This window comes from Lissotriton helveticus, chromosome 5_1, assembly GCF_964261635.1.
Source record: "Lissotriton helveticus chromosome 5_1, aLisHel1.1, whole genome shotgun sequence".
NCBI lineage: Eukaryota > Metazoa > Chordata > Amphibia > Caudata > Salamandridae > Lissotriton > Lissotriton helveticus.
The window spans coordinates 1,773,723,038-1,773,748,531 of NC_136065.1; the positions used below are offsets into that span (position 1 = coordinate 1,773,723,038).

Below are 25,494 nucleotides of genomic sequence, written 5' to 3' on the forward strand. Positions count from 1 at the left end.
GAAGGCATGGCAGATGCACCCCCTGTCCTTTAAGAATCAATTCCCGGTTCTATTCCAGGATTTATCCGCACTTACTCTTCAAACCCGTCACAGCATACTTACAGCAACACAACATCTCCTACAGCTGGGGCCACCCTTTCCGTCTGATTTCTAAGATGGATAACAAGCTACACCAGCTCCGATCCTTGAGGGAGGCATGCCGCTTGTTGGGCCTGGACCCTTCCGCTGAGGACGACGAGCCGGGAGAGCACACCTTGGAATCGGAGGACACTAGGCCTGGGTGGCGACAGCAGAGAAGAAGACGCCGCGTACGGAAGCCTCCTGCAACCGAGATTAAAGATGGACAGCGAGCCGCAGTGGAGGCAGTATCGTCCGGTCTAGATTCCTCTCATCCCGGCTGAACTTGTTGCTGATCTTGCTTATGGCTGTTAGACCGCTTATGTTCCTACCTAAGCCGTCGGCGGAAGGGAGGGCTCCTGTGTTTACTGATTGGTATACCCCGTTGTTATATATTCCCAATCACCTACGGATGATGGACAATGTGCTTTTTCAGAAATGTTTGGTCTTTCTTTTCATGGGGGTTAAGATGGGGTAGGTTTCGTGGGAGGTGGGTGGGTTTGTTCCAGGTCCATAGACACTCATGGGAGGTTCCTTGTGCTCGATCTACAATAGCCTGCAGGAGGTTTAAGTTGTTGCTTCCCCCCCAGGGACGCCAGCTTCATTTTTTGCCACGTTTGACTTTGGTGTGAGCCATGCCTAACACTGAACTCCGAATCCTGACGTTGAACGTTAGGGGACTTAACAATCCAGTGAAGCGGAAAGCGGTCCTCTCTTTATTGGAGCACTCGAAGGCCGATATTTGCCTCCTACAGGAGACGCATCTATTGCAGAAGGATTGCCACAGGCTTAGGTCCCGTTGTTTTCCATCCCAATTTTTCTCTTCAGCCTCCACTAAAACTGCGAGGGGTCGCGATACTGATGGCCCAACGGTTCAGAGACCGCCATGTTTTGCTGGGTGGGGATCTTAACCCGGTGTTTGCTAACTTATTGGACAGGTTGTGTCAGCGCAACTCCCACACAGGCGCTCTCTCCCCAAGGGGGTTGGCTCGGCTGCGAGAGATGGGCATGGTGGATCTCTTGCGTAGCTTCCATGGGGGGACAGGGAATACACATACTATTCTAATGCTCATAAGACCTATGCGCGTTTGGGCTACTTTTTGGCCTCCACATCCCTGCAGGCCCTCACGACAGAGGTAGACATAGGGGCTGGGTCACTTTCGGATCATGCGCCAATGACTGTAGTGTTTTCACTTCCACAGGTCACCCGGGTAACGCAGAGCTGGAGACTGCGGGACACACTTTTACATCGTAAGGAGGTGGTGGGGATAATTAAAGGGGCCATTGAGGATTACCTAACACATAATAATAATGCAGACACCACACTAGCGACGCAGTGGGCAGCGCTCAAGGCGGTACTACGGGGTGAGTTCATTGCGATCTCGGCGGCAGAAAATGCAGAGAGGGTGCGAAAAAGGGAGGAGCTCACCCAAAAGACGAAGGAGTTGGAACAAATGCACCAGCGAACGGGAGCCCCCAGGGTTTGGAAGCAGTTTAAGATTATGCGGCAGCAGTTGGCTGCGCTGGATCAGGATCGAGCTGAGTATGCGGCACTGCGATTGAAACATATGTTTTACACTGGCGGGGATAGGTGTGGGCGCCTATTGGGCCAAAAATTGCGCAACGTTCGACAGCAACAGGCGGTGCGGGAGATTGTCCCCTTGGGTGGGGGGCGGGTCACGGAGGATGCCGACATAGCTGCTGCGTTTAGCGAGTTGTATTCTTCCCTTTACACTGCATCTTCGCTGGAGCCCGCGGCAGGGGAGTCCTTCCTGGCGTCTGTTCCTCTCCCAGCTCTGTCGAAAGAGCAAGCAGATCTGTTAGATAGGGACGTCAGGCCGGAAGAGGTTATTGCGGCTATTTCGTGCCTTAAGCTAGTAAAAGCGCCTGGGCCTGATGGCTTCTCAGCTATTTTTTATAAAAGGTTCTTCCCACAGGTGGCCCCCTTGTTGACGGCCCTTTTCAATTCCTTCGCCGAGTTGGGTGCGATCCCAGGAGATCTCCTGGATGCCACTATTTCTGTTATTCCTAAACCGGGAAAGGATCATTCACAGTGTGAGGCATACCGCCCCATATCCCCTGCTCTTTGTTCTCTATATGGAGCCCTTGGCGCAGGCAATGAGACTTCATCCACGAGTGCACGGGATATGGTTCAGCGCCTTTGTCCATACCATAAGCCTATATGCGGACGATGTGCTGCTCTCCTTATCTCACCCCAGGGAGTCGTTGCCGGCTTGTCTTGACACTCTTGACGCGTTCGCATTGGCGGCAGGCTTTAAAGTAAACATGAATAAGTCAGTGGCCCTGGACCTCTCTTTAGGAGCGGCCACGCGGGCTCACTTACAAGAGAATTTTCCCTTCCGATGGGCGTCTGAAGCCATCCCTTACTTGGGAATTCAGTTGGCGCCTACACTGCACGACACTGTCCGCATCAACTATGTCCGGGTTCGCCAGAAAATTAGGCAGGAGCTGGGCAGATGGAGGCACTTTCCGTTATCCTGGCTGGGGAAGGTGGCAGCTATAAAAATGATGATTCTTCCACAGATTCTTTATTTATTCCACACAATCCCGTTAAACCCACCAGTTGGATGGATTCGCCAGACTCAATCGGAGCTGGCCCAGTTAATTTGGAATGGTAAGCAGCCACAAATAAAGCTTAAACTGGCGACATTGCCTCCCGAGAGGGGGGGTCTTGGCCTCCCAGACTTGCCTCTCTACTTCCAAGCAGCCCAGCTGCGTGTTCTCATTGAATGGTGCAGATGGGAATCCGAAAAGCACTGGCTCTTTCAAGACCAGGTGGTGGCGGGTTGCCCGCTCCAGGAGGTTCCCTTCTTGCGTCGGCAACATAGACCCCCCAACCTTTATGCCTCATATATGACCAGGGTCCCGATGGAGGTGTGGGATCACACAAATACCACACATGAATTCACCTCGTTCCCATCGCCCCCCACCCCCTTGATGGATAATCCAGACTTTGGGCCCGGGCAGGACACTGTGGCTTTTGCCAAATGGCGGCCGGCGGGGTGTAGGGTTTTGTACCACTTGTATGCAGAGGATGGGGTAATACCGTTTGAGGCCTTTAAACAGGAATATGGCCTACTGGAATCGGAACGGCTTAGGTATTTACAAGCACGACATTGGGGGCCTAGTAGCCAAGTTCGGGCGGAGGGGGATCGGCATCTGCGGCCATATGAATATTGGTTAATTACGCGGAAAACCAGTAAAAAGCTAATATCGGACTTATATCGAATGCTCCAAGACAGGTACACATATATTCATAATTCAGGGAGAGCGCGTTGGGAGACGGAGCTGGGGCGCACACTTAGCAACAAGAAGTGGGAGGGTACTTATTACTGAGCACGGCACTCTGCATACCACATGGGATTGACTGATACCCTCACTAAAATAGTATCATATTGGTACTACACACCGGAGAAGTTACACGAGATGGACCCCACGAGGGAGGCAACCTGTTGGCGTGGGTGTGGGGAGAGGGGCACACTGGTCCATCTACTGTGGGACTGTGTCCAGCTGCAGGGGTATTGGAAACAAGTCGTTGATAAGGTGAATACACACTTTAACACCAAAATCCCATGGTTCCCTTCATATGTTTTGTTAGGGCTGCCTAATCCCATCACATATCCACTGCGCTCACACAGAGGGCGCCTGATAGCTATTGCTCTAGGTTCTGCCATCCAGAATGTTCTATCTCACTGGCGCTCCCCACATGCACCCACGTTCCACGGCTGGTTACACCGCTTGTGGCACGTGTTAGGTATGGAGAAGCTGTCCTTGCCATTGGCAGGGGAGGGTGCTAAATATTCGGAGCTCTGGCAGCCTTTTCTGTCCTTGCTTGCCATGGAATTCAGTGAGGTTACATGCCCACGCTACCTGCGTCTGCTGCGCCTGTCAAATGTGGAGTATTAGGGAGTATTCTAGTGGATTGTTTTATTTGTGGAGTGGACTGCTGGACCTGGAACAAGGGTGGTGGGTGGGAGGTGGGGAGGGGGGTGGCTTGGGGGTGGGGACAGTTGGGTGGTTTCGGGGGGTTTTCCTTTTCCTTTTTTCCTTTTTCCTTGTTTTTTCGAATACTTGTTCACACGTGCAGTGGGTTCAGCCCGGTGCCGGTTTTGTCCACAGGTATGGCTCAGTGTACTTCATTATCGCTGATTATTGGCTTATAACGTACTGGAAATGTGGTGCCATATGATTATATGCTGTTCATGTATGTGTGATCATTTGCCAATAAAAAGATTTAATACTAAATAGTATTATACTTTTGATTACTTCAAAAAAATGAGATTATTTTCTAATCTACCACCTCAGAACCTGTCTTTTTATTGTAATAAAGCAGTGCCTGGAAAGATTGCTACAATATTTGAGGTCATACATTTGGTCCTATAGGGCATCCCTTCCATTTCTGTCAAACCTTCTACTCGATATTTAGGAGCCACACTTGGCTACATACTAGAAAAGAGTACACAGTTTACTTAAACCCCCATTCCCTCCATGTTGGTCAGATATGGAACAGAAATGTCAATCTCTCAAATCTAATTCTTGTTTTGCCAGGCCACGCATACCGCAGATGCGATTCTACTGGAAGATGGGAATTTGCACTTGGAATCAACAAGACATGGGCAAACTATACTGAATGTACAAAGTTTTTGACTCCAGATCATCGGAGCCATGAGAAAGTAAGTAAAGCAAGAGTATTGTTGGGATGAAGACTATACAACTAAGTGGGGACATAACCATGATGAGGATTTTTGCCAAAACGTATGTTCTCTGACTGAATATCCAGTGTCATCACTCATCAATAAACATTGCCAATATAGGTATTTAAACAACAAGTGTGCTGGAGCAGACTCTTCCACTGCCATTAGTATTGATGACACAACTAATCTAATTTTTAGGAAACTTTACATTCTCTTCTTCATTGGTTTTTGGTTGTGGGGAGGGGATTAAGTCTTGAGACTTCCATCCTGTGAGGCTGCCAGCTACATTCCAACTGGCGCATTGAGTTCAGACAGCTGGCAACTGTTGTACATCACATGACATTAAGAACATGGTGAGTGTTATCTCCTGACTGGACGGCAGAAATGTAATTGGTTCTGACTATTGTATTAATGAGAGAAACTACTGCACTGAAATGGGGAATCAATACTACATATCTTTGGGGTACTCATCAAATGTAGGCTTCAGAATGCATTTCTTTGCAATCCAAACTGTGGGATGTATCATCAAAAGGTTAGGAAAAAGTGTTAACAGTATTGTTTCAAAAGAAAATGACATATCTTAGAGACACTAGCTCAGAAGTGGAGAATGAATATCTCTGCAAGCGAGCTGAACCTATTGGTATTCCTTAAAAGTAAGTTAAATGTTGGCAAATCTGCCTTCATGCTTTTATTGAAATAAAACATTCCTTAAATACCTTTTGGATTAACAAATGTTAGAAATGGGGGTCTCTAGTTGGCAGTGGTATGCACCCTGTCCAAGTAGGGACCCTTCCTTCTAGTCAGGAATAAGGGAGTTACACATCTAGATAACCTTTGCTCATCCCCTTGGTAGCTTGCCACTAGCAGACAGGCTTATCTCGGAGGCAATGTGTAAAGCATTTGTAAATAACACACACAGGAACACAGTGAAACCACTAGAAATGGACACCAAGCCAGTTTGGATAAATAAAATACCTTTATCTAAACGAAACAAGATCAAAACAACACCAATTCAACATACACAACTCAAAATATGGCTTTCAAATGGTTTCAAGCAATTCTGTCCATAGGAAACTATGGACGCGTGATTTTTACACAAAGTACCTCAAATGCGTCAAACTCCAAAAGGCAAAACAGCCACAGAGGAGGGAAGCGTCGGAAAACACAGTGATGTGTCAGTTCCTGAGTCCTTGTAGAGGCGATGCAACAGTTGTATTGCACGCAGAAGAAGTGATGCATCGAATCCAGACTGTAAGGGGAAGTGAGGCATTGGTTCCATGACAGTTCTGGTCTGAGGGTACTGCGTCTGCAATGTGTGGCGCACAGACACAATGCGTGGAAATCCAGGATGTGCTGATGGTCAATAAGACGGCAGCAAACAGGTGCTGGGTCAATTTCTTCAGCCATGGTCCCACGATGCTTCGCTTCTTGTAGAGGCACAGCAGGGCCTGAGTCGGTGTGGGTTTCTCGGACTTCAGAGAGACCGGTGCGTTGAATCCGGCATGTGGCGATTCTTCGGGCCACTGACAGGCACTGCGTCAGTTTCTTCGGCCGCACGGAGGCTGTGCGTCGAGACTCTCTCCCACAGAACGGTGCTACGTCATAAACTATGGCCGCAAGAAGGGCGAAGCATTGATTTTGCAGGTTTCTTCAGTTCTTTGTAGTTCTTTGCAGCAAGAACTGGATTTGGCACCACAAGGCAGGTCAGAACTCCCAGCAGTGGAGTTCCAGGAAGCTGTAGGTGAAGTCTTTGTGTTCCTGAGATTTTCAACAGGGGGCACGCTCTACATCAAGCCCTTGGACAATATTCTTAATAGGATATCACAGCAAAGTAGTCCTTTCCACTGACCACAGATAAAAGCAGCAGCTGCAGGCCAACCCAACAAAGCAACACACAGCAAAGGGGCAGTACTCCTCCTAACAGCTCTACAGCTCTTCTACTTGGCAGGATCCCATTAATCCAGAATTAATCTAAAGTCCCGGGGTTTTAGGTCGAATACTTATACCCCATTTTCCCTTTGAAGTCTTTGTTCATAAAGTCTCTCTTGCTCAGCAAAAATAGTTGTCTTCTATGGCCCAGCCACATTACAGGGTGTGGAGATAGCATTGTGCAGGGCAGTCAGAACCTATTCAGGTGTTAGTGACAACTCCTCCCACCACTCTAGCCCATGATGGCTCATCAGCATATGCAGGCCAGTCCTCAGCTCCCATTGCGTGAGTGTCTGGAGTAAATGCACAAACAAGCCCCAGTCAATCTAAAACCAGATATTGATTCCACAGGCAGGCAGAGACACAGGATGGTTAAACAAGATACCGAGCGAGTGCCTGGCAGCGACAGCGGTGTGTCATATTTGCCACCACCCCGCTCCCGAGACCCATGGTGTGATAAATGATTACACTTCATGTGCAATCTGGTTTCTCTAAATAGAGCAACCCCTGACGATTTTCGATCGCATTTTTTTACACTGTTTCACATTTCACGTCCTCTGGTTAGGGTGGGACTTAGCGCGCCCATACAGCCGAGGTACAGATTTTTGGTCCTGAAGAATGCCTGGTAAATAGCACCATCTAGGCAGAAACATGTCGACTCCACACAATGGGATATAGCTGAACAATCGATCCAGCTTTTTCATCCCACACCCTGTTTTTAGTGTGTCTGATTGGCCATTTAATACATTTTTCTTTGGACACAATCTAGACACTTTTAATCACCACACTCTCACTTTGACTTGTAACTCAGTAATCCTGCTCCGCAGTAAGTCTGGCGTTGAAGCACAACAGGGAGGCACTCGGCCACTCCTGGTGGGGCCCGATGATGAAGCATGTCACCAACTAGGTTGGTGATTGAGGGCTTCCTAAAGAATCTAGTAAAATTCTTTATGCTTGCTCTTCTTGTAAGAAGGCACTCTCTTTTGTTGTTTGCATTAAACAAGATAATGGCCACTTTCTAAAAGGGGCAGTTTCAAACACACAATTTAAAAACCGCCCTTACTAAAAGGTGTTTTATTAAATTCTGAGCCCAGAGAGCCCAAACTCCAAATCTCTAGCTGTTCCCAATTGAAAGTTACACTTGTAAAATGTTACATAGCAGCTCCAATGATAGCCTACGGGAGAGTTAGCCCTTGCAATAGTGAAAAACTAAATACACATTATTTCACTATCAGGACTTGTAAAACACACCAGTGCATGTCCTACCTTTCACATACACTGCACCCTGCCCACATGGGTACCTTGGGCCTACCTTAGAGGTGACTTACATGTAAGAAAAGGATAGGATAAGGCCTAGCAAGTGGGTGCACTCCAGGTCAACATGTCAGTTTAAAACAGGCAGGTCTGATGTACATTTGAAAGGCTACTTGTGTGGGTGGCCCAATCAGTGCTGCAGGCCCACTAGTGGCATTTGATTTACAGGCTCTGGGCACATACAGTGCACTTTACTAGAGGCTTACCAGTAAATCAAACTTGCCAATCATGGATAACGAATCATAATCATAATTTACATAGAGAGGATATATACTTCAATCAATCAATCAGTGGTTTATAAAGCGCACTACTCACCCGAGAGGGTCTCAAAGCGCTGGGAGGGTGCAGCGCCGGATCAGTCGAAGAGCCAGGTCTTGAGGTCCTTCATGAAGGTGTGAAGAGAGGGGGAGCATCTGATGTTGACTGGGAACTAATTCCAGGTCTTTGCTGCGAGGTTGGAGAAGGCTCTTCTGCCTGCTCTGGTTCTTCGGATGCGTGGGATCTCAGCCAGGGCGAGGTCGGTGGAGCGGAGGTTCCTATTGGGTAAATGGAAGGATACTCTTTCGGTGAGGTATTTGGGTCTGATGTTGTGGAGGGATTTGTAGGCATGGGTGAGTAGCTTGAAGGTTACTCTCAATGGGGAGCCAGTGAGGGTCTCGTATGTTGGGGCACATTGCCATGTGCTCGCGTCTTGGGGTTCCGAGGACGAGTCTGGCTGCGTTCCGAGGACGAGCATTGATCAGCAGTGGTAAAGTACCCAGAGTCCTAAATCCAACAAAAACACTTTAAAAACAAATAGGAGAAAGGAAGCAAACAGTTTGGGAATAACCCTGCAAAAAGGGACAGGTCCAAGAAAAACCTATTGCACTGCCTTCTTTGAGAAAAAAGAAATTTGGGCTGATAATCTAAACAAGGACAATGCAGTGGGTGAAACAAGGGTAGACTCGAAAAGCAGCAAAAAAGTGGATTTGTTTTGATGTGGCCAGCGGGTATTAATCTTGGGAGCCAAAGACCACAGTCATTGACTTATGGGAAGGTTTATCAGACCGTTAACCCTTATCCAACTCCAGGAGAAGACTTGACCCACAATGTACATTGGATGCATCTCAGGAACAGGTGGTGTTGATTTCCAAGAAGAATGTACATGTATGTGCAGGCAGTCAACACTTTTGTCTAGTCATTTTTAAGACACCAAAAATCAGCTATGGCTTTGTTTGTTGTGCCGTTTAACTATATATGTCTTGTTTCATAAGAAATCCGTGAAAACTACTGGGATAGGGCAATAGACAATGTCTAACTATAAGAGTAAACATAGCATTACCAAAGAAGACCATATTGAAGATGTTGTTGTACAAGTTGTGTATCTTCCACAACAAGGACGTAAGGAAACAATTTTCTTTGATATGGTGCCTGGAGAATCTCAGAAAAACAGCAGGAGAATTGACAGTGGAATCAAAAAGCACAGCAGTGTGATTGAGAAAATACAGACGTTTATTGAGATGCAATCTGATCAAGTAAGCAGGCCAATGAAATATGACCACTAACCACAAGTGTAAGGTCCTTGAGTCGAGCCATCAGCAACTGCTGTTGCTGGGGTCATGAGGTTAAAGAGGCAAGACTTGCTTTTAGAAAGTGGTGTAGCCTTAGAAAGGCTGACACAGTTACTACTTAAACCACAAGCAAGTATCTAGACATTTTTGTATCTTTAAAAAAGAAATATGACTTTTGCTCACCAGTAGATACAATATTTTAAAATGCTGAGATTAGGTGACAATTTTAGTTACATGGAATTAGTCTAGACACCGGCGCCTATGGGGAAAATGCATAGGCGCAGATGAATGGGTAAAGCTTGATTTGCGTAAAGTTTGGTTCACCAAACAGTGCAGCTTACAGTGTGCCTATATCTCTCTTTGAGTTTGACTTTATCTGAATTTGCTAGTGGGTTATATAGTTTTGATGCTTCTACAAAGGAAGTATCCATCACCTGCTGTGGCAGGAGCACCAAACAAATGGGAAATGATGAGACTGGTCGGATTGTCCCAGGAGTCACACTGAAAATACTGTAACAAGATCCTGTTGGAGGGAAACTCCAAGAAGCAGTACCCTCAAGGAGTGCAAGAGTCTCACAGTTAGGCTGATGCACGAAACCTAGGTTTAGGCAAAGGCAGCCAGGTGCAGACATATGTGCAGCATATTCCGTATGCACTTCGTTTTTGGCAAACATCTTGGAAAAATTGGTAGTCATCAAGCTTGTGCAACATCTTGATACTTTTAAGTACCTTTAAATCTTTCAGGATTTAGACCGCCATGTGGTACAGAGAGTGCATTGTTCGGGTATTAGCATGATTGTCTAAGGTGGTCAGATGAGGGCGGAGGCTGTCTAATGGTTATGTCCGACCTGTGATCAGCCTTTGAGACGATGAACAAACAAACTCTGATTCAGTGGTTGGTGGATGTCAGACATGTTAGGCTCTTGACCGTCAGGTGATGATTCATCAGGTGATTCAGGTCATTCTTAAACAACAGAACTTATAGTGCGCGCCTGGGACCCTTTTTTTATCAAGCCCAGCCTCTCTAGAAAGTCTTTTTTCCCCAGGACTATCATCTTTCACCCATTTTGTTTAAATTCAACTTGGTGCCCTTATTTCAGCTGTTCACTTACTTTGAAGTAAACATGTTCAGCTCTCAAAAACATCCACTGAAACCTTTTTCCTACAGGAGTTCTTAGTTCAGTTCAGGAGCTAGATGCTTCAAAGCCAACTTTAATTGAACACCTCAAAAATAGAGATTATAATTTTTGGAGTAAAATCTCTTGGGGACACAAGGGAATGTCTTGCTGTATTGCTGGATCAAAACTCCAAATTTGTCCACCTCAGGAAAAAAAATTATTTCTCAATCATGAGCTGCCCTTGGAGGCTCACATTAGTAAGGTGGTGAGTTACTGCTGCACCAGCTGACTCAATTATTCTTACTCTACTTTAACCCAAGCATAAAACAGTATGAATGGGAGCAAAGATCAATGTGAGACTTGATTACTGCAACTGCCTACACACAGGCGTGCCAGCTAACACCATGATGCAGCTTGAGACGTTGGGTTTACAAGAGTTCCCACGATCTAGGCCCTGACGTGTTAAATCACTGCTTCTCTCATTACATACCAACTTGTACTAAAGTTAACTAGTCATCATGTGGAGGACCTGTCAGGGGACTCATGGTGCACGTCTCCTGTAGAAAGAAACATAATGGTTCAGAGAAAACTGTAGTATCTTTATAGCATTCCTCACAAAAACATCTTTCTCATACATGTGAGAGATCTGACAGAGTTTGTTTCCAGTAAGAATGTTTCGGAAATCTCAAAACAGATATTCATACACTAAGCTTGTACCTCTTGTTAGGAGGCAGAAAACTGCGCAACTTCACTTTTGCCAGTTTCTTGAAATTGGTGAAAAACTTTGTTAATTTCATGAAATTTGAGAAATCTTTTTAAGCAATTGTGCGAGGATACACCTTCAAAAGTAGAATATGAAGAAGAGATTTAAAAAAGCATTTTTTTTACTGGCTCAGTTTAGGGCAAAATAGGTGAAACAGTCTGACAACTTTTTGCGAAGAATGTTTCTGACAAATAGATTTTGATATGAAGCATAGTTGAAAAATGCAGAACTTTTCAAATGTATGAAAACTGGACAGTATGAAATTGGTCAAATCTGTCGGTAGCAGAATTATAGTTTTGCTCACCTTTATTAGGAACTACGGGCCAGATGTAGGTGCGTAAAAACCGGTCGGTAACGCCGAAATTCGGTAAATTTCAGCGTTACCGACCGGTATTTAGCCATTTCTAATGTAGGTAAGGAATTGGTAAATAAGGAATCGGTAAATACCGATTCCTTAATACTGATTCCTTATTGTTCTTGCATTTAAGCAATCGGTAATACCGATTCCTTAAATGCAATGTAGGAAGCACATTGAAGAGTGCTTTTGAGCCTTAAGAATTACCACCAACTTCAAGTTGGTGGTAATTACCGATTTCCCTTAAAAAAGCACTCTTTTGCTTTTTTAAATGTGCCATGTGGCAGTGGAGAAGTGTGGCTCAATGGTTAGAGCGGCAGACCCTGATGCAGAGGTCTAGCCCGGGACCATGGTTCAATTCCCCGCCTCGGCGGGTCTTGGGCTCAAAATTCCACGGACCTGATCATTCTCGCCTCGGTGGCTATTCCAATCATGGAGTCCCACTCTGCAACTCTGGGCAATAGCTTGCTTAATCTCCACAACGGCCCCCATAACGCTAAGGATGCCTGGCTTCACCCTGGGGGTGCCCAGGAGTGGACACCTCACAGGGAAAGCCAGGATGGGTTCCACAGCGGTATTCGTACAAGCGCCTTGAGACCCTTGCGGGTGAGTAGTGCGCTATACAAGTATCAATTTACATTACAAATTTACATTACATTACATCCATGCCCATAGGGCATGTATGTGCGCCACATGTGCACACATGCCCATTTCAGGGGACTCCCTGGCACCCTTGAAATATCTCCCGGTATTGCTGATTCGGTTATACCGAATCGCTAATACTGCATGTCTTCACATTCATTCCTATGGGCCTCCAAGCCCATAGAAATGAATGGGTAGGTATTCCTTATTACCGAATCTCAATTACCGATTCGGTAATAAGGAATATTAAGGATTCGGTATTTTTTACCGAATCGTTACCTACATAGGAAATACCGATTTCTTAATAGCAAATCTGTAAAATTCGCTATTAAGAAATCGGTATTTCGGGGGGCGTGGCTTGAGGCATCAAGATGGCGGTCGCACTCTGAGAGTGCTCCGGAACCCCTCCGTCATCCGCCTCGCATCCGCCGCTACCAGCCTGCATCTAACTCCCCCACCTACCTGCCGCTGCTCCCCGTGCTGCCTGCTGTCCCCTGGTGTCTTGGGAGGCCGCTCAGGGGCTCCGTTGCCTCCGTGGAGTCCCTTACTGCCTGCGGCCTGGGCTTCTCAAAATGGCGGCCCCCACGATGCTCGGACCTGGGCCCTGAGGAACACGCCCTGGAAGTCCGGTGCTCTCCTTCCCGCGGCCTGTGGGTCCGGCGGGCGGGGGTGACACATCCGGACGATCGCCCTTCCCGCCCTAGAGCCGGGGATGTGCGGACTGAGCCGTCGGAGCTGAGGACCTGCGAGCTGCAGAGGCGCCCGAAGTCATTGAGTCGCGCGCCGGGCCCGGGGTGGCTGTGGGAGGCTGTCTGGCCTGTCCCGGGACTGAGGGCGGTGCGGACAGCCCCCGGCGGTGCCGCAGCGGCCCGTGCGGTGGGCGGTGGCGGCTGGGCCCGCCAGACCTGCGGCCGGCCCGGCGCTGTGAGAGACCCACTGCGGGGAGCGGCGCAGAGCCTGTGTTGCTGGAGCTGGGCTGTATGGGCACAGGAGTGCCGGACACCGGCCTGAGGAGTGGTCCTGCCTGCTTGTGGTGAGACTGCGGTGTGGGGCCCCCTGCGGGGTAAGTTGTGGATGGGGCCCCGCGCTGTTCTGGGCTGTTCTGGGCTGCCTGGATCGTGCTGGCGTGCCCCGCGGGGGGGGCCCTCCAGCCCTTCGGCATCGGTGTTACCCTGGTGAGCGAGCCGCCCTCTGGGGGGCCCACCGTGCAGGGGGCAGCAGGTGATCAGTGGACCCGCATGGATCTAAGGGGTGCAGCACCCGAGGACTTTCTTCCCTCTTGGGCGGTGGAGACTGTCCGTCCCCTCCGCCACATTGGAGGTGCGGAGCAGGAGTTTGCGGACTGGCGGATCCCAGAAGGGGGTCTGGCTTGGACTCCAATTGCCTTGTGACCCCTGAGGCTGGGGAGGGGCGCAGCGGAGCTTGGCCCGGCCGCCTGGATCATGGTGTGCCCTTCCCCTGGGGCCTGAGAGTCTGGTGGACGGCCCCGGGTGCATCACCATCTTCATAGCAGAGCAACGCGTTGCGGTCCGGAGCGGGAGTAAGTCAGCCATTTCATAGGGTGGCACCCCCCTTTTTCCTTTTCGCCCTCCACCCCCTTGGATTCCCCCCGGGGACCTGGAATTGCTGATTGGAGTGTCTGTGGTGCTGCCGGGCTGGGTGTGGGGGACGAGGGTTTGGCCACTACATCAGGTGGCGGGGACGCCGGCTGGGGATCCTCCCCCTTTTCCCCTCCCCCCCGTTCTTTCCTTTGATCACGCTTGTTGGCCTGCCTGGAGACTATGGGGAGGTCTCGCGCCACTCAAGCCCCCACCCCTACAACCCACACTACAATGGAGCAGTTCACGACATCGGACCGGGGCCCAAATGGCGGACCGCCGACTGGCTCTGGCCTAGCCGGGGGTGACCTCTCAACCATCCTACAGGCGATCAGCACGTCCCAGGCCTCCATAGAAAGTAATATAGGGGAGGTGCGGGTGGATGTGGCCTTAATTCGTCAAGACCTCCGCAAGGCCATGGAACTCATCACCGAGGAGGAGTCACGTATCTCCAGGTTGGAGGACGATGTGGGCTTCCTCAAGTCCCAGGTGGCCCGTCTTCAGACGCAGAACTCAGAGTTGCACCGTAGAGCCGAAGTTGCCGAAAATAGGGTGTGCCAAAACAACCTGCGCCTCCTGGGCTTTCCGGAGGGAGTGGAGAAGGACCGCGCTGCCACCTTTAAAGAGACCTGGATCTGCTCCTGGATGCCCAAAGAGAAACTTTCCCCCTGGTTCGCGGTGGAGCGTGCCCATCGCTCTCTTGCTCCCAAACCTCCACCTGGTGCCTCTGCTCGCCCCATCATCCTTAGGATCTTCAACTTCCGAGACAGGGACGCTATACTGCAAGTGGCCAGGGAGCTGAGGCCGCTTCTCTTCCAGAACTCCAGAATTATGGTCTTTCCGGTCTACTCCAGGGAGGTGCAATCACAACGTCAATCTTACGATGAAGTCAAACAAAAATTCAGGGCAATGGGCCTCCGCTACGGGCTCCTCTTTCCGGCCCGGCTTAAAGTGATCTTCCAGAGTAAGACGTTCTTCTTTGACTCCCCCCAGGCTGCGTGGACCTGGCTCACGGAGGAGCGGCCCCTTTCTCCTGCCTGGAGGGCCCAGAAGCAGCAGAGCCAGGCCGCGCTGAAGCCCCAGCGGCGCCGGACTGGGTCTCGGAGGCGAGGCGGCCGCCGGGGGGGGGGGGTTCCCAGTCGCCGGAGGCACAGACCCAGCACTCGCCTGTCCAGACCCAGAGGCAGGGATCCGCCTCCCCCCACCTGGCTTCCTCCTTGATCGACCTGGGCAGCGTCCCCAGGCCCAGTGAAACTCTGGAACGAGCCATGTCAGACTCTGACCTGTCAGGGAGCTCTGTGATCCGTGGATCTGATGTGGACAATGGGGCATGATCGACACCACTTGCAGCGCCCGATGTTCCACCTCCGGGCTCTCTATCATTGTGACTGCTCCTGATCCCACGAACGAGCTCCTACCGGGCTCTATTATCTGGTTGGGTGGGGTATTGACCTTTGGTGCAATTCTGGGTTGATGCATTCTTTTTGCCATATGACTGTTATTCTTTGCCTTTTGCTGTTAGCATTTCATCTGAACACATGGAGGGTGGTCTGACTCAGCCATGTCCTGCTCTTGTTGTTGCTAACCGTTTTAGTTTAGCTGTTTGCCTCCTTGTGGGGTGCCGGTGGTTGGCATTGTTTAGGGCGACAGATGCTTCCTTTTTCGAAGTGTAGGGTGGCGGGAGTTGGGGAGCGAAGGAGGGGGAGGAGACAGTTGTCTCCCAACAGTTTGTTATTTTTAGCCCCCTACGGGCCACTGAGTTTCGTTCTCATTGGTAGGCATATGTTCTTTCATGCTTCCACAGCCGACATACACATCGTTACTTCCTCTACCTTTGTCTTTAAGCCCCGGGTCTGGGTGGAGACTCCCCTTAGACCGAACATGGCTTCCCGCACGCATCTGCACCACTCACGTCTCACCTCTCTACATGCCCTACAACTTTAACAGACCCCTCCACATCCTCTCCTGGAATGTAAATGGTCTTATCGACCGAATTAAGCGCACCGCTGTACTTCGTGCCGCCCACCGCCATATGCCTAACGTTTTGCTTCTCCAGGAAACGCACCTTCTGGGCTCACAATGCAACTTCCTAGCCCGATACGGGTTTGACCGGGTCTGGCATTCCGGTTTTGCCCGGGGTTCCCGGGGGTGGCCATTCTACCCAGAAGGGGGCTCCCCTTTACCTTGGCTAACGCCGTTGGGCGTCCCGTCAGCGCACCGGTTGGCCTCTGCGGAGTACTACGCCGCCTTCCAAGATGACCTGGTCCCCCACTTGGTGGAGCTTTTCCGCCACGTGGTTGATGAGGGGTCCTTCCCGTCTGAATCAGATGTGGCTACCACAGTTGTCATCCCGAAGACGCAGCCGCCCTCCCTGGACTGCAGTGACTACTGCCCAATTCCACTGATCGATTCAAAAGGGGGTGATGATGGACAGAGTATCTGAATTAAGCAGAACACTCCTACCCAGTCACAAGATCAGGGCTTGATCCATCACCGTTTTTTAGCTCACCGCACCATCCCAGTTCAGAACCTGGCTACATGCAAATTAGTCTGACCCTGGCCCAGTGCATCATGGGAACAGGGCAGACCAAACTACCAAGCCAATTCTTTACTGGAAAGGAAACAAGCTTCCGGGGACCGGTTTCTGGCATTACAGCCGTCTTCGGCCCGGCTTGCTTGAATCCTGATGGTGCAATGAGCAAGGGACTCACATCTGAGCATACCCTTCCACACTTGTGGTGGCCAAAACGATTCAAAAGGGGGTGGTGATGGACAGAGTATCTGAATTAAGCAGAACACTCCTACCCAGTCACAAGATCAGGGCTTGATCCATCACCGTTTTTTAGCTCACCGCACCATCCCAGTTCAGAACCTGGCTACATGCAAATTAGTCTGACCCTGGCCCAGTGCATCATGGGAACAGGGCAGACCAAACTACCAAGCCAATTCTTTACTGGAAAGGAAACAAGCTTCCGGGGACCGGTTTCTGGCATTACAGCCGTCTTTGGCCCGGCTTGCTTGAATCCTGATGGTGCAGTGAGCAAGGGACTCACATCTGAGCATACCCTTCCACACTTGTGGTGGCCAAAACGATTCAAAAGGGGGTGGTGATGGACAGAGTATCTGAATTAAGTAGAACACTCCTACCCAGTCACAAGATCAGGGCTTGATCCATCACCGTTTTTTAGCTCACCGCACCATCCCAGTTCAGAACCTGGCTACATGCAAATTAGTCTGACCCTGGCTGTAGGAAGGTAGATCCCTGACTATGGTTGCCCCCAACTTTTTGCCTGGTGTTTTGCTGGTTTTCTGACTTAGTTGACCTGGGACCCTGCTATTCAGGGCCCCAGGCCTACTGCTCTCTCTGTAAAATGGATTCCATGTACCTTAGGTACATATCTAAATTGGATACTGAGTCACCTTATCAGTCCCTGTACAGTGTACCTTAGGTACCCAGGGCATAGGTGTACCCAGGGCCTACCAGGGGCTGCAGCATGTATTATGCCACCCCTGGCTGGCCATCCAAATCTGACACAACTGGCTGCTTGACGGCTGGGGCAAGGTGGTGTAATCACCCTTTGCTTTAGATATAGTATACCTATATCTAACCCTAAAATGGACACACAGATCTCCTATCAGTCACTCCTATGGCAGGCCTTAACAATCCTGAAGGCAGAGTGCTTGGAATCGTGTGAGATGGTGCTCTGGCATGAGCTGAGCCTGTCTGCGGCTTTCGGGATCCATCCCTTAGCCGTTTCCATGATATCGCATACCATATACTCTGAAGTGCATTATAATCCTCGCGGTTATATGCCAACTCTGGTATCGCTTTATCAAAACATGTCGAGTAAGGTGTCATACGAATTGGAATACTAACCCCTCGCCAATTCTGGCGACGGGGTTAGCATTCCACCCTTCTAGAGGGACACGACATGTATGTAACCCCTAACCCCGGTTAAAGTCAAACAGAGCCTCAGCTCCACAAAATGGATGCTGCCACCGAGACACAAGTCTGCCCTCCTGCTGCTGGGAGTCCTCCCAGAGCAGGAGATAAGGACAAAGGGTTTCCTGCCAGGGGCGGTGCCAGCACCGTCCCAGACAGGGTTTTGTGTATTGTAGGTAGGCAGGGCTTCAGAGGAAGGTGACTGCACGTGGCACCCCGGTGCTCACTGTGCATAGGCTGGCTGGAACCAGTTCCAGGGTCACTCCAGACCCTGTGCTGGGGAAAAGCCCGCCAAGGAAGTGGGTGTAACCACCCCCCTCCTAGTCCCACCCCTAGGGCAGGACTTAGTCGCGTGCCAGCCCCTTTTTACAGGATAAAGGTAGGAACTGGCCCCCTTCCAGAACAGATCATCTTTGAATCCTGAAACTACTTTCCACGAAAGGAACTCAAGACTTCTTCCTAAGATTTCTCCCTTGTGACTAAGGAGTAGTCACCCTGCATCCGCAGGCACCATCTTAAGAACACTGCGGTCTGCTGCAAGTCTCTCCGCCGGATCAAGACTGCCCAGCTCGACGAGAACCGGCTTCCCTGGCACCTCTGACCTCTACCTACATCATCAGTCACGCTGAGATTCGTGGGTGTGACGAGACCTCGAGGGACCGGCCATCTTCAAGACTGCACGACTTCTGCACAGCAAGCCCGCCGAGTAATTTCCTGGTGAGTGCTTTGGGGTCCGAGAAGCCCCGACCCTGAGCAGCTCCAGCACCGAAGTGCAGCCTCCCAGCATCTCCACGATCTGCGTGGGGCCCTTCTGCTTTTTGCTGCTCACCGCGTTGTTTGGCTACTAGCCTGCTGGCTTGTGGCCTTCTGAACGACGCCCGACGACATCACTGCTGCTAGTCTGGTTGCTCCAGACTGGCCCTTGCTTCCCTCCATCGGAGAAGTACCCTGGACCCTCCTGGTCCGGCTAAGACGCCATTTTAGGTCCACCGCGTGGACCTTGCATTTGCCAAGACTTGTTGCCCAATCCTGGGTCCAGCGACGTCGACAGCAACAACCTTCGTGGGACAGCTCGCACCTCCATCCTGGTCGCCGACAACGCCTCCTGGTCCGAGAGACTGCAGAGCCCAGCAGCGCCCACTCACCTGACTGCGGTGACTTCGCCCGGTGCCATCCTGGTGCCCACTTAATCACTGGCTAGTGATTCAAGAACTTGGTCCCCTCTGCTTTCAGGTTTCCTTCTTCCTTGATCCAGGCTTGGGTCCATCGAACTTTTCTTCACTGGTCGCCTGCCAGCAACTTCCTTCTTCCAGGCTCCTGGTCCGGCAACGAGATTCCCGACGTCTTTTCAGACCTATGCAGCTGCAGCCCCTGGGCTAGGTAACTTCGGCACCTCGGTGTCCCAGCATAGCCTCACTATCCTAGGGTCAGGATCCACTGTCGTTTTCTTCCTACCAGGTCGGGTTCGCCCGTGAACACTAACTTTGTGAAATCTAGCCTCCATAGACTTTGTCCCGCATCCCGCGTGAGAGTGCACACTCTGCACCCGAGTCCCCTAGGTCTCCTAGAAGTAATCTAACGATTCCCTAGTCAAGCCCTAGCGATTCCAAAGCCTATTAGTACTGTACTTACCTGCTAGTAATTTCGCATTCCACTTTTAGAGTATATGGTTTTTCGTGCCCCTCGGGCATTTGTGTATATCGTGCTAACTTAAGTATTTTCATAAGAGTTTTGTTGTGTGCTTAGCACCCTGTCCTCATAAAGAGTACAGGGTTGTTGTGATTCTAATAAATACATTGTTTATTTTCATAACACTTGTGTGGTGTCCTTTCACTGGGTGTTCAAGGGGTAATGTGATGGTAAAACAGCTGGCTTAACACGCCCTCTAGAGTCTTAGCCTTAGACTGCTCGTATCCATGCTACTAGGATAGCTGGTCTATAAGGTTGACTTACAACCAATCATCAATAAGGGTTGTTTGGACTGATATATAGTGATCACTAGAATAGTGAACACTGCACATCAGGCCAACTTCTCACACTGGCCCAGTGCATCATGGGAACAGGGCAGACCAAACTACCAAGCCAATTCTTTACTGGAAAGGAAACAAGCTTCCGGGTCCGGTTTCTGGCATTACAGCCGTCTTTGGCCCGGCTTGCTTGAATCCTGATGGTGCAGTGAGCAAGGGACTCACATCTGAGCATACCCTTCCACACTTGTGGTGGCCAAAACGATTCAAAAGGGGGTGGTGATGGACAGAGTATCTGAATTAAGCAGAACACTCCTACCCAGTCACAAGATCAGGGCTTGATCCATCACCGTTTTTTAGCTCACCGCACCATCCCAGTTCAGAACCTGGCTACATGCAAATTAGTCTGACCCTGGCCCAGTGCATCATGGGAACAGGGCAGACCAAAATACCAAGCCAATTCTTTACTGGTCAACACAGAGATCAAGATCTTCGCTACTGTGATAGCTCAGCGACTCCGGCCCCTCCTGCAGGACTTGGTCCACCCTGATCAATGTGGGTTTATGCCCGCCAGGGGCACCCGTCACTGTATTCACCGCCTCCACCTGGCAATGGCCCACCGTCATCGGCTGTCCCCGTTTCTGGCGTTGCTTCTCGCCGACTTTGAGAAAGCTTTTGACACGGTGGACTGGGGGTACCTGGGGGATGTACTGGAGAGGATGGGCTTTGGTCTTCCCTTCCGCCGCCTGATCAGGGTCCTTTATAGTAGCCCTAGAGCCTGCGTCCTCATTAATGGTGAGCTTTCCGAACCATTTCCTATCCGGAGAGGCACCCGTCAGGGTTGCCCGCTCTCACCGCTTTTATTTGCGCTGGTGATGGAGCCCCTGGTGGCGCTGATCCGTCAGGACCCTCTCATCCAGGGATGGGCATGGGACCTGAGCCAGGTCGATAAGATTGCTCTCTATGCAGACTACGTTCTGCTCTACCTGGCGGATCCGGACCACTCCGGCCCTAGATGCCTGGAGGCCCTCTCGGCGTTTGAGCGGGTCTCGGGGCTCTGACTTAACCCGGCGAAATCAACCTTGGTCCCTCTATACCCCTCTTGGGCGTGTTTTGATTGGCAGGTGGTGAGTCCCCTCCGGAGGCAATCATTCAAATACCTGAGCGTGTGGGTCACTCTCCTGCCGGAGCTTGAATGGGCCCTAAACGTTGCTCCCCTGGTCGCTTGGATGAATGCTGACCTCAAGATCTGGCAGTCCCTCCCCCTTAACCCACTGGGCAGGGGCGCACTTTTTAAAATGATCATTCTCCCCCGCTTTCTTTACATTTTGCAGAATACCACGATCCACCTTCCAGGTAGCTGGTTCCGGGAACTAGACGGCACACTCACCCGGTTTCTGTTGGGAGGCGGGCAGTCGCGAATGTCCCTGGCACACTGTCGTATTCCACCCTTTGACGGAGGTATGGAAGTCACTAATCTCCACCTCTACTACTTGGCTACGAGACTCATCGTGATCCACGACTGGTTTGCGGGCGGCTGGTCCGACCCAGCTTATCGGGTGGAACTCAGTACCATGGAATTTGCACAGATCCAGGGGTTCCTATACGGCTGACCAGTGCCGCAGGCCTTGCCCCCAGTCACCAGGACGTTGCTCACGGCCTGGTGTACTGCCCTCCGTTATGTGCAATGGGACCGGAGGCTTACTAGACAGACGCCGTTATGGAATGGTGCCTGGCTGAGAGAGGTTTCGTCCTTCGAGGGGTTCCGCCGCTGGGACCCTGTGGGGGTCTCGCTGCTTGGAGACGTGTGGGTGGGAGACCACATGTGATCCTTTGCTGACCTACAACACCGGCACACCCTTCTCCACTCCCAATTCTATAAATACCTACAACTCCTACATGCTCTCTACACGCACATCCCAACACCCACCTCTCTCCCGGAATTCAGCCCCCTGGAGGCCCAGGTGATGATGGGGAACCTGGGGTGGGGGGGGGACGGGGTGTCCCGAATATACCAAGCTCTGGTGAACAACAGCCCTACATCTCTTGACCGGTTCAGGAGCGATGGGAGGGGTGGGTGGGTCCTCTAGAAGAAGCGGACTGGCGGGACGCCCTTATGGCACCCAAAACCCTGACTACATCCTCTAAGTTACGCCTGGTCCAGCTTTACTACCTTCACGCAGCGTACCTCACTCCGGCGCGTCTCTTCTGAGCCGGCATGAGAGCATCCCCAGCGTGCGCGCGCTGTGCCTCTACTCTAGTGGATTTTTACCATATGGTGTGGCAGTGCCCGGCCTTGGCGCCGTTCTGGAGGGGGGTGGAGCTCGAGCTCACGCGGGCCCTGGGGTGGGAGGTCCCCCATGACCAGAGGCGCTTGCTGTTGGGGGTATTCAATGGCTTAGATTGCTCCAGGGCTGACAAGCGTTTCCTGGGCACAGTAGTGATGGTAGCAAAACGAGACATAGCAGCGTACTCGTCCCAGGCAGCGGCACCAACGGTGCGGAAATGGAGGAGGGAGGTGGATTGGTGTGGGGTACAGGAGGAGTCTCTCTTTGAGGCCCGGGGCAGTCTGGAACTATTCGGTAAAGTGTGGTGCAAATGGTTCGGTTTAATACCACTGTTAAGGTCCAAGTCATATTATGCAATTGCGTTGTCTGGGGATTGACGCACCCACTCAGGGGGGGCCTCCTTTACCTTTGTTCACGTCAATGAGGAGATGTGTTTTAACTGTGATGTGTGATTTGCTACCAATGAATTTGCTTGTTCCTAAAACTTTCAATAAAATTGATTATCAAAAAAAAAAGAAATCGGTATTTCTCATTTACCTACATCTGGCCCTCCGTGCCCAAAACAGACATAGAGGGGCCAATCGTCAAAATGTTCCCTCCAATCTCAGCTAGTGGGTACAATGCGTTTTGAGCTTGTGTAGATTTGCAAACCGAAATTGCGCTCGTTTAGATAGAAAAGAGCAAATGGAGTGCGAATGCCAGTTTCATTCAGTGAACAAAAAAGTAGAGAAAAATAAAACCATGTTGAAACACCACTTCTATAATCATTATTGTTGTAAACTCCCAAACCCATGTCTGAGGGTACCTATATTGCCAAACTCTCAGAACCAGTTCAGATTCAGCACGCATATTTTCAAGTACTGCAACAGTACTGCACATGCCTGTTTATAATTAGATGCAATTATTGCAGTGACTTATTTTCAAGAAAATAACATTTGAATTAATGTTGATGAAATAAGCAAATACGCAATAATTATTAACATATTCGAGGGTTCCATTTGTATTTGTTAGTGCAAGAGAAGTTCTGGAATTCTTTTGTTAGGTAATTTTAAGTTTCTCTCATGCGAAAGCATTGTAGCAGGCGTAGTTGTAAATGGTGTGCTTTATGCTCATGTACATTATTTGCAGCAGTTTGTTTGCACTGTCAAATGTTTTTATTTTCAACAGTGAAAATATTCTGCACGTCGAAGATAGCCCTTCCCTCACAGCCCCACGACTTTTGCAGGCATTTGCAAACCATTCCCACCTTGAAAACGAATTTACCGTAAATTACCTACTGTATCCGGGATGGAATTGTAAATTGAGAAATATGTAAATAAGAAACAAAATCCCAGGGCTGTGGGTGTTCTCCTACTTTGCATTATTATGATGAGCTGCACTGCCAAGCGTTTTTTTATACGTCTCCATTGCGTAAAGTGAATTAATTTAACCCGACAGTCCTCCAGGTTGGTGTCAGAGAGCAGACATGGATGCGTGGTGTCAGCTTTCTCTTCCCACTCATTGCATTGTCCAGTTAAATGAGATGCCTGTGTATAGCATTCAGGCTCTGAGTGCGCATAAAAAGGGCTGCACGTTAATTAAAACCTGTATTTTCTTTTCTTTCAGAAGGTATTCGACCGCCTGCATCTGATTTACACGGTCGGCTACTCCATCTCGCTCGCATCCCTGTTTGTGGCTGTTTGCATTCTCTGCTATTTCAAGTAAGGAATGTTATCAGAATCACTTCTTTTCTACTTTTCATCACTATCCAGGAAATGTCAGTGATGGCAGACAGGCTACCGATGTGTGCTTAACTCACCTTGCTAGTAAACCCATGCACATCTGATTATATATCCTGTTGGAATTCTTAGCATTTAGGGGCAGATTTACAAGCCCCTTGCGCCTCTTTTACGCCGCCGTTGCATCACTTTTGTGACGCAGCAGCGGCGCAAAAAATGCGCCATGGTGCGGGGTATTTACAACGTGATGCATCTGGGAGATGGAGCACATTGTAAAGTCCGGCGCCAGAAGGAGGCGTTCCTGTGCAGGGGGGGGGGGGGGGGCGTTCCGGCGCAGGAACGCCTCCTAAAAGTGGCTGAGTGAAATCTATAAGATTTCACTCAGTCACTTTGGGGCCCATGCTGCATCAAAACCCTGCGCCTGCTTGAAGCAGGCGTAAGGATTGACTCAGCATTATTAAGATAGGGCCCCCCAGAGCATTGCTTCAGCTGCGTCACGCTTGTGACGCAACTCCAGCAATGCGCCACTTTTACGGCACAGATGCGTGACACATCTGTGCCATTTTTGCCCCATGGTGCGCCGCATTCCAAATGCGGCACATCCATGGTGGCGGAGGCATGGCGCACAATAAGTGGCGTATCCCTGCTAAAATGCAGGGATGCGCCACTTATTGTAAATCTGCCCCTTAGTGTCTGGGTTCAAGCATGCACTTCACTCTGTGGGGCAAATGGCATGAAAGACATTACCTGCAAATGGTATCCTGGGATATTTCCAGCATGCTTTGCATTCGGATGTGCATATGGGATATTCTAATATTACTAACTTGCTTTGCACTCTGGAGGGTAAAGGCCTCAGTCCCCATACTAGCATGCTTACCTCTGCAGTGGTTAATGTTGTGTTCCTCCTGTGTCCCAGGGCACTGGGATTACTGCATTAAAGTAACTTCCTTGTATTGTTGTGTTCCTCCGGCGTTCCAAAGCACTGGGATTACAGCATTAAAGTAACTTCCTTGTATTGTTGTGTTCCTCCTGCGTCCCAGGTCCCTGGGATTACTGCACTAAATTAACTTTCTTCTATTGCGTTCCTCCGGCGTCCAAAGGCACTGCGATTACTGCACTAAAGTAACGTCCACATATTGTTGTGCTCCTCTGGCATCCCAGGACATTGGGATTACTGCAGTAAAGTAACTTCCTTGTGAAGTAATCCCAGTGCCCTGGGACGCGCACGGAGAACAACAATACAAGGAGGTTACTTTCGCGCATTAATCCCAGTGGCCTTGGACCCCGGAGGCACACAACATTTCAAGAAAGTTACTTTAGTGCAGTAATCCCAGAGCCGTGGGATGCCGTAGGAACACAGCAATACAAGGAAGTTACTTTAGTGCAGTAATCCCAGTGTCCTGGGACCCGAGGGAGTACAATAATACAATGAAGTTACTTTAGTGCAGTTATCCCAGTGCCCTGGGATGCAGTAGGA

At 50.0% G+C, this 25,494-nt stretch overlaps 1 protein-coding gene across 1 annotated transcript in view; it reads left to right on the forward strand.

Moving 5' to 3' along the window:
- The window catches only part of LOC144752806 (parathyroid hormone/parathyroid hormone-related peptide receptor-like), a 334,785-nt gene that overhangs the window by 220,504 nt on the left and 88,787 nt on the right, over positions 1 to 25,494 (forward strand). Inside the window, exons 5-6 of the mRNA XM_078640656.1 lie at positions 4,687 to 4,811; positions 23,905 to 23,999. Of these exons, the coding sequence (XP_078496782.1) occupies positions 4,687 to 4,811; positions 23,905 to 23,999 (220 nt within the window). The remainder of the gene's footprint in view (positions 1 to 4,686; positions 4,812 to 23,904; positions 24,000 to 25,494) is intronic.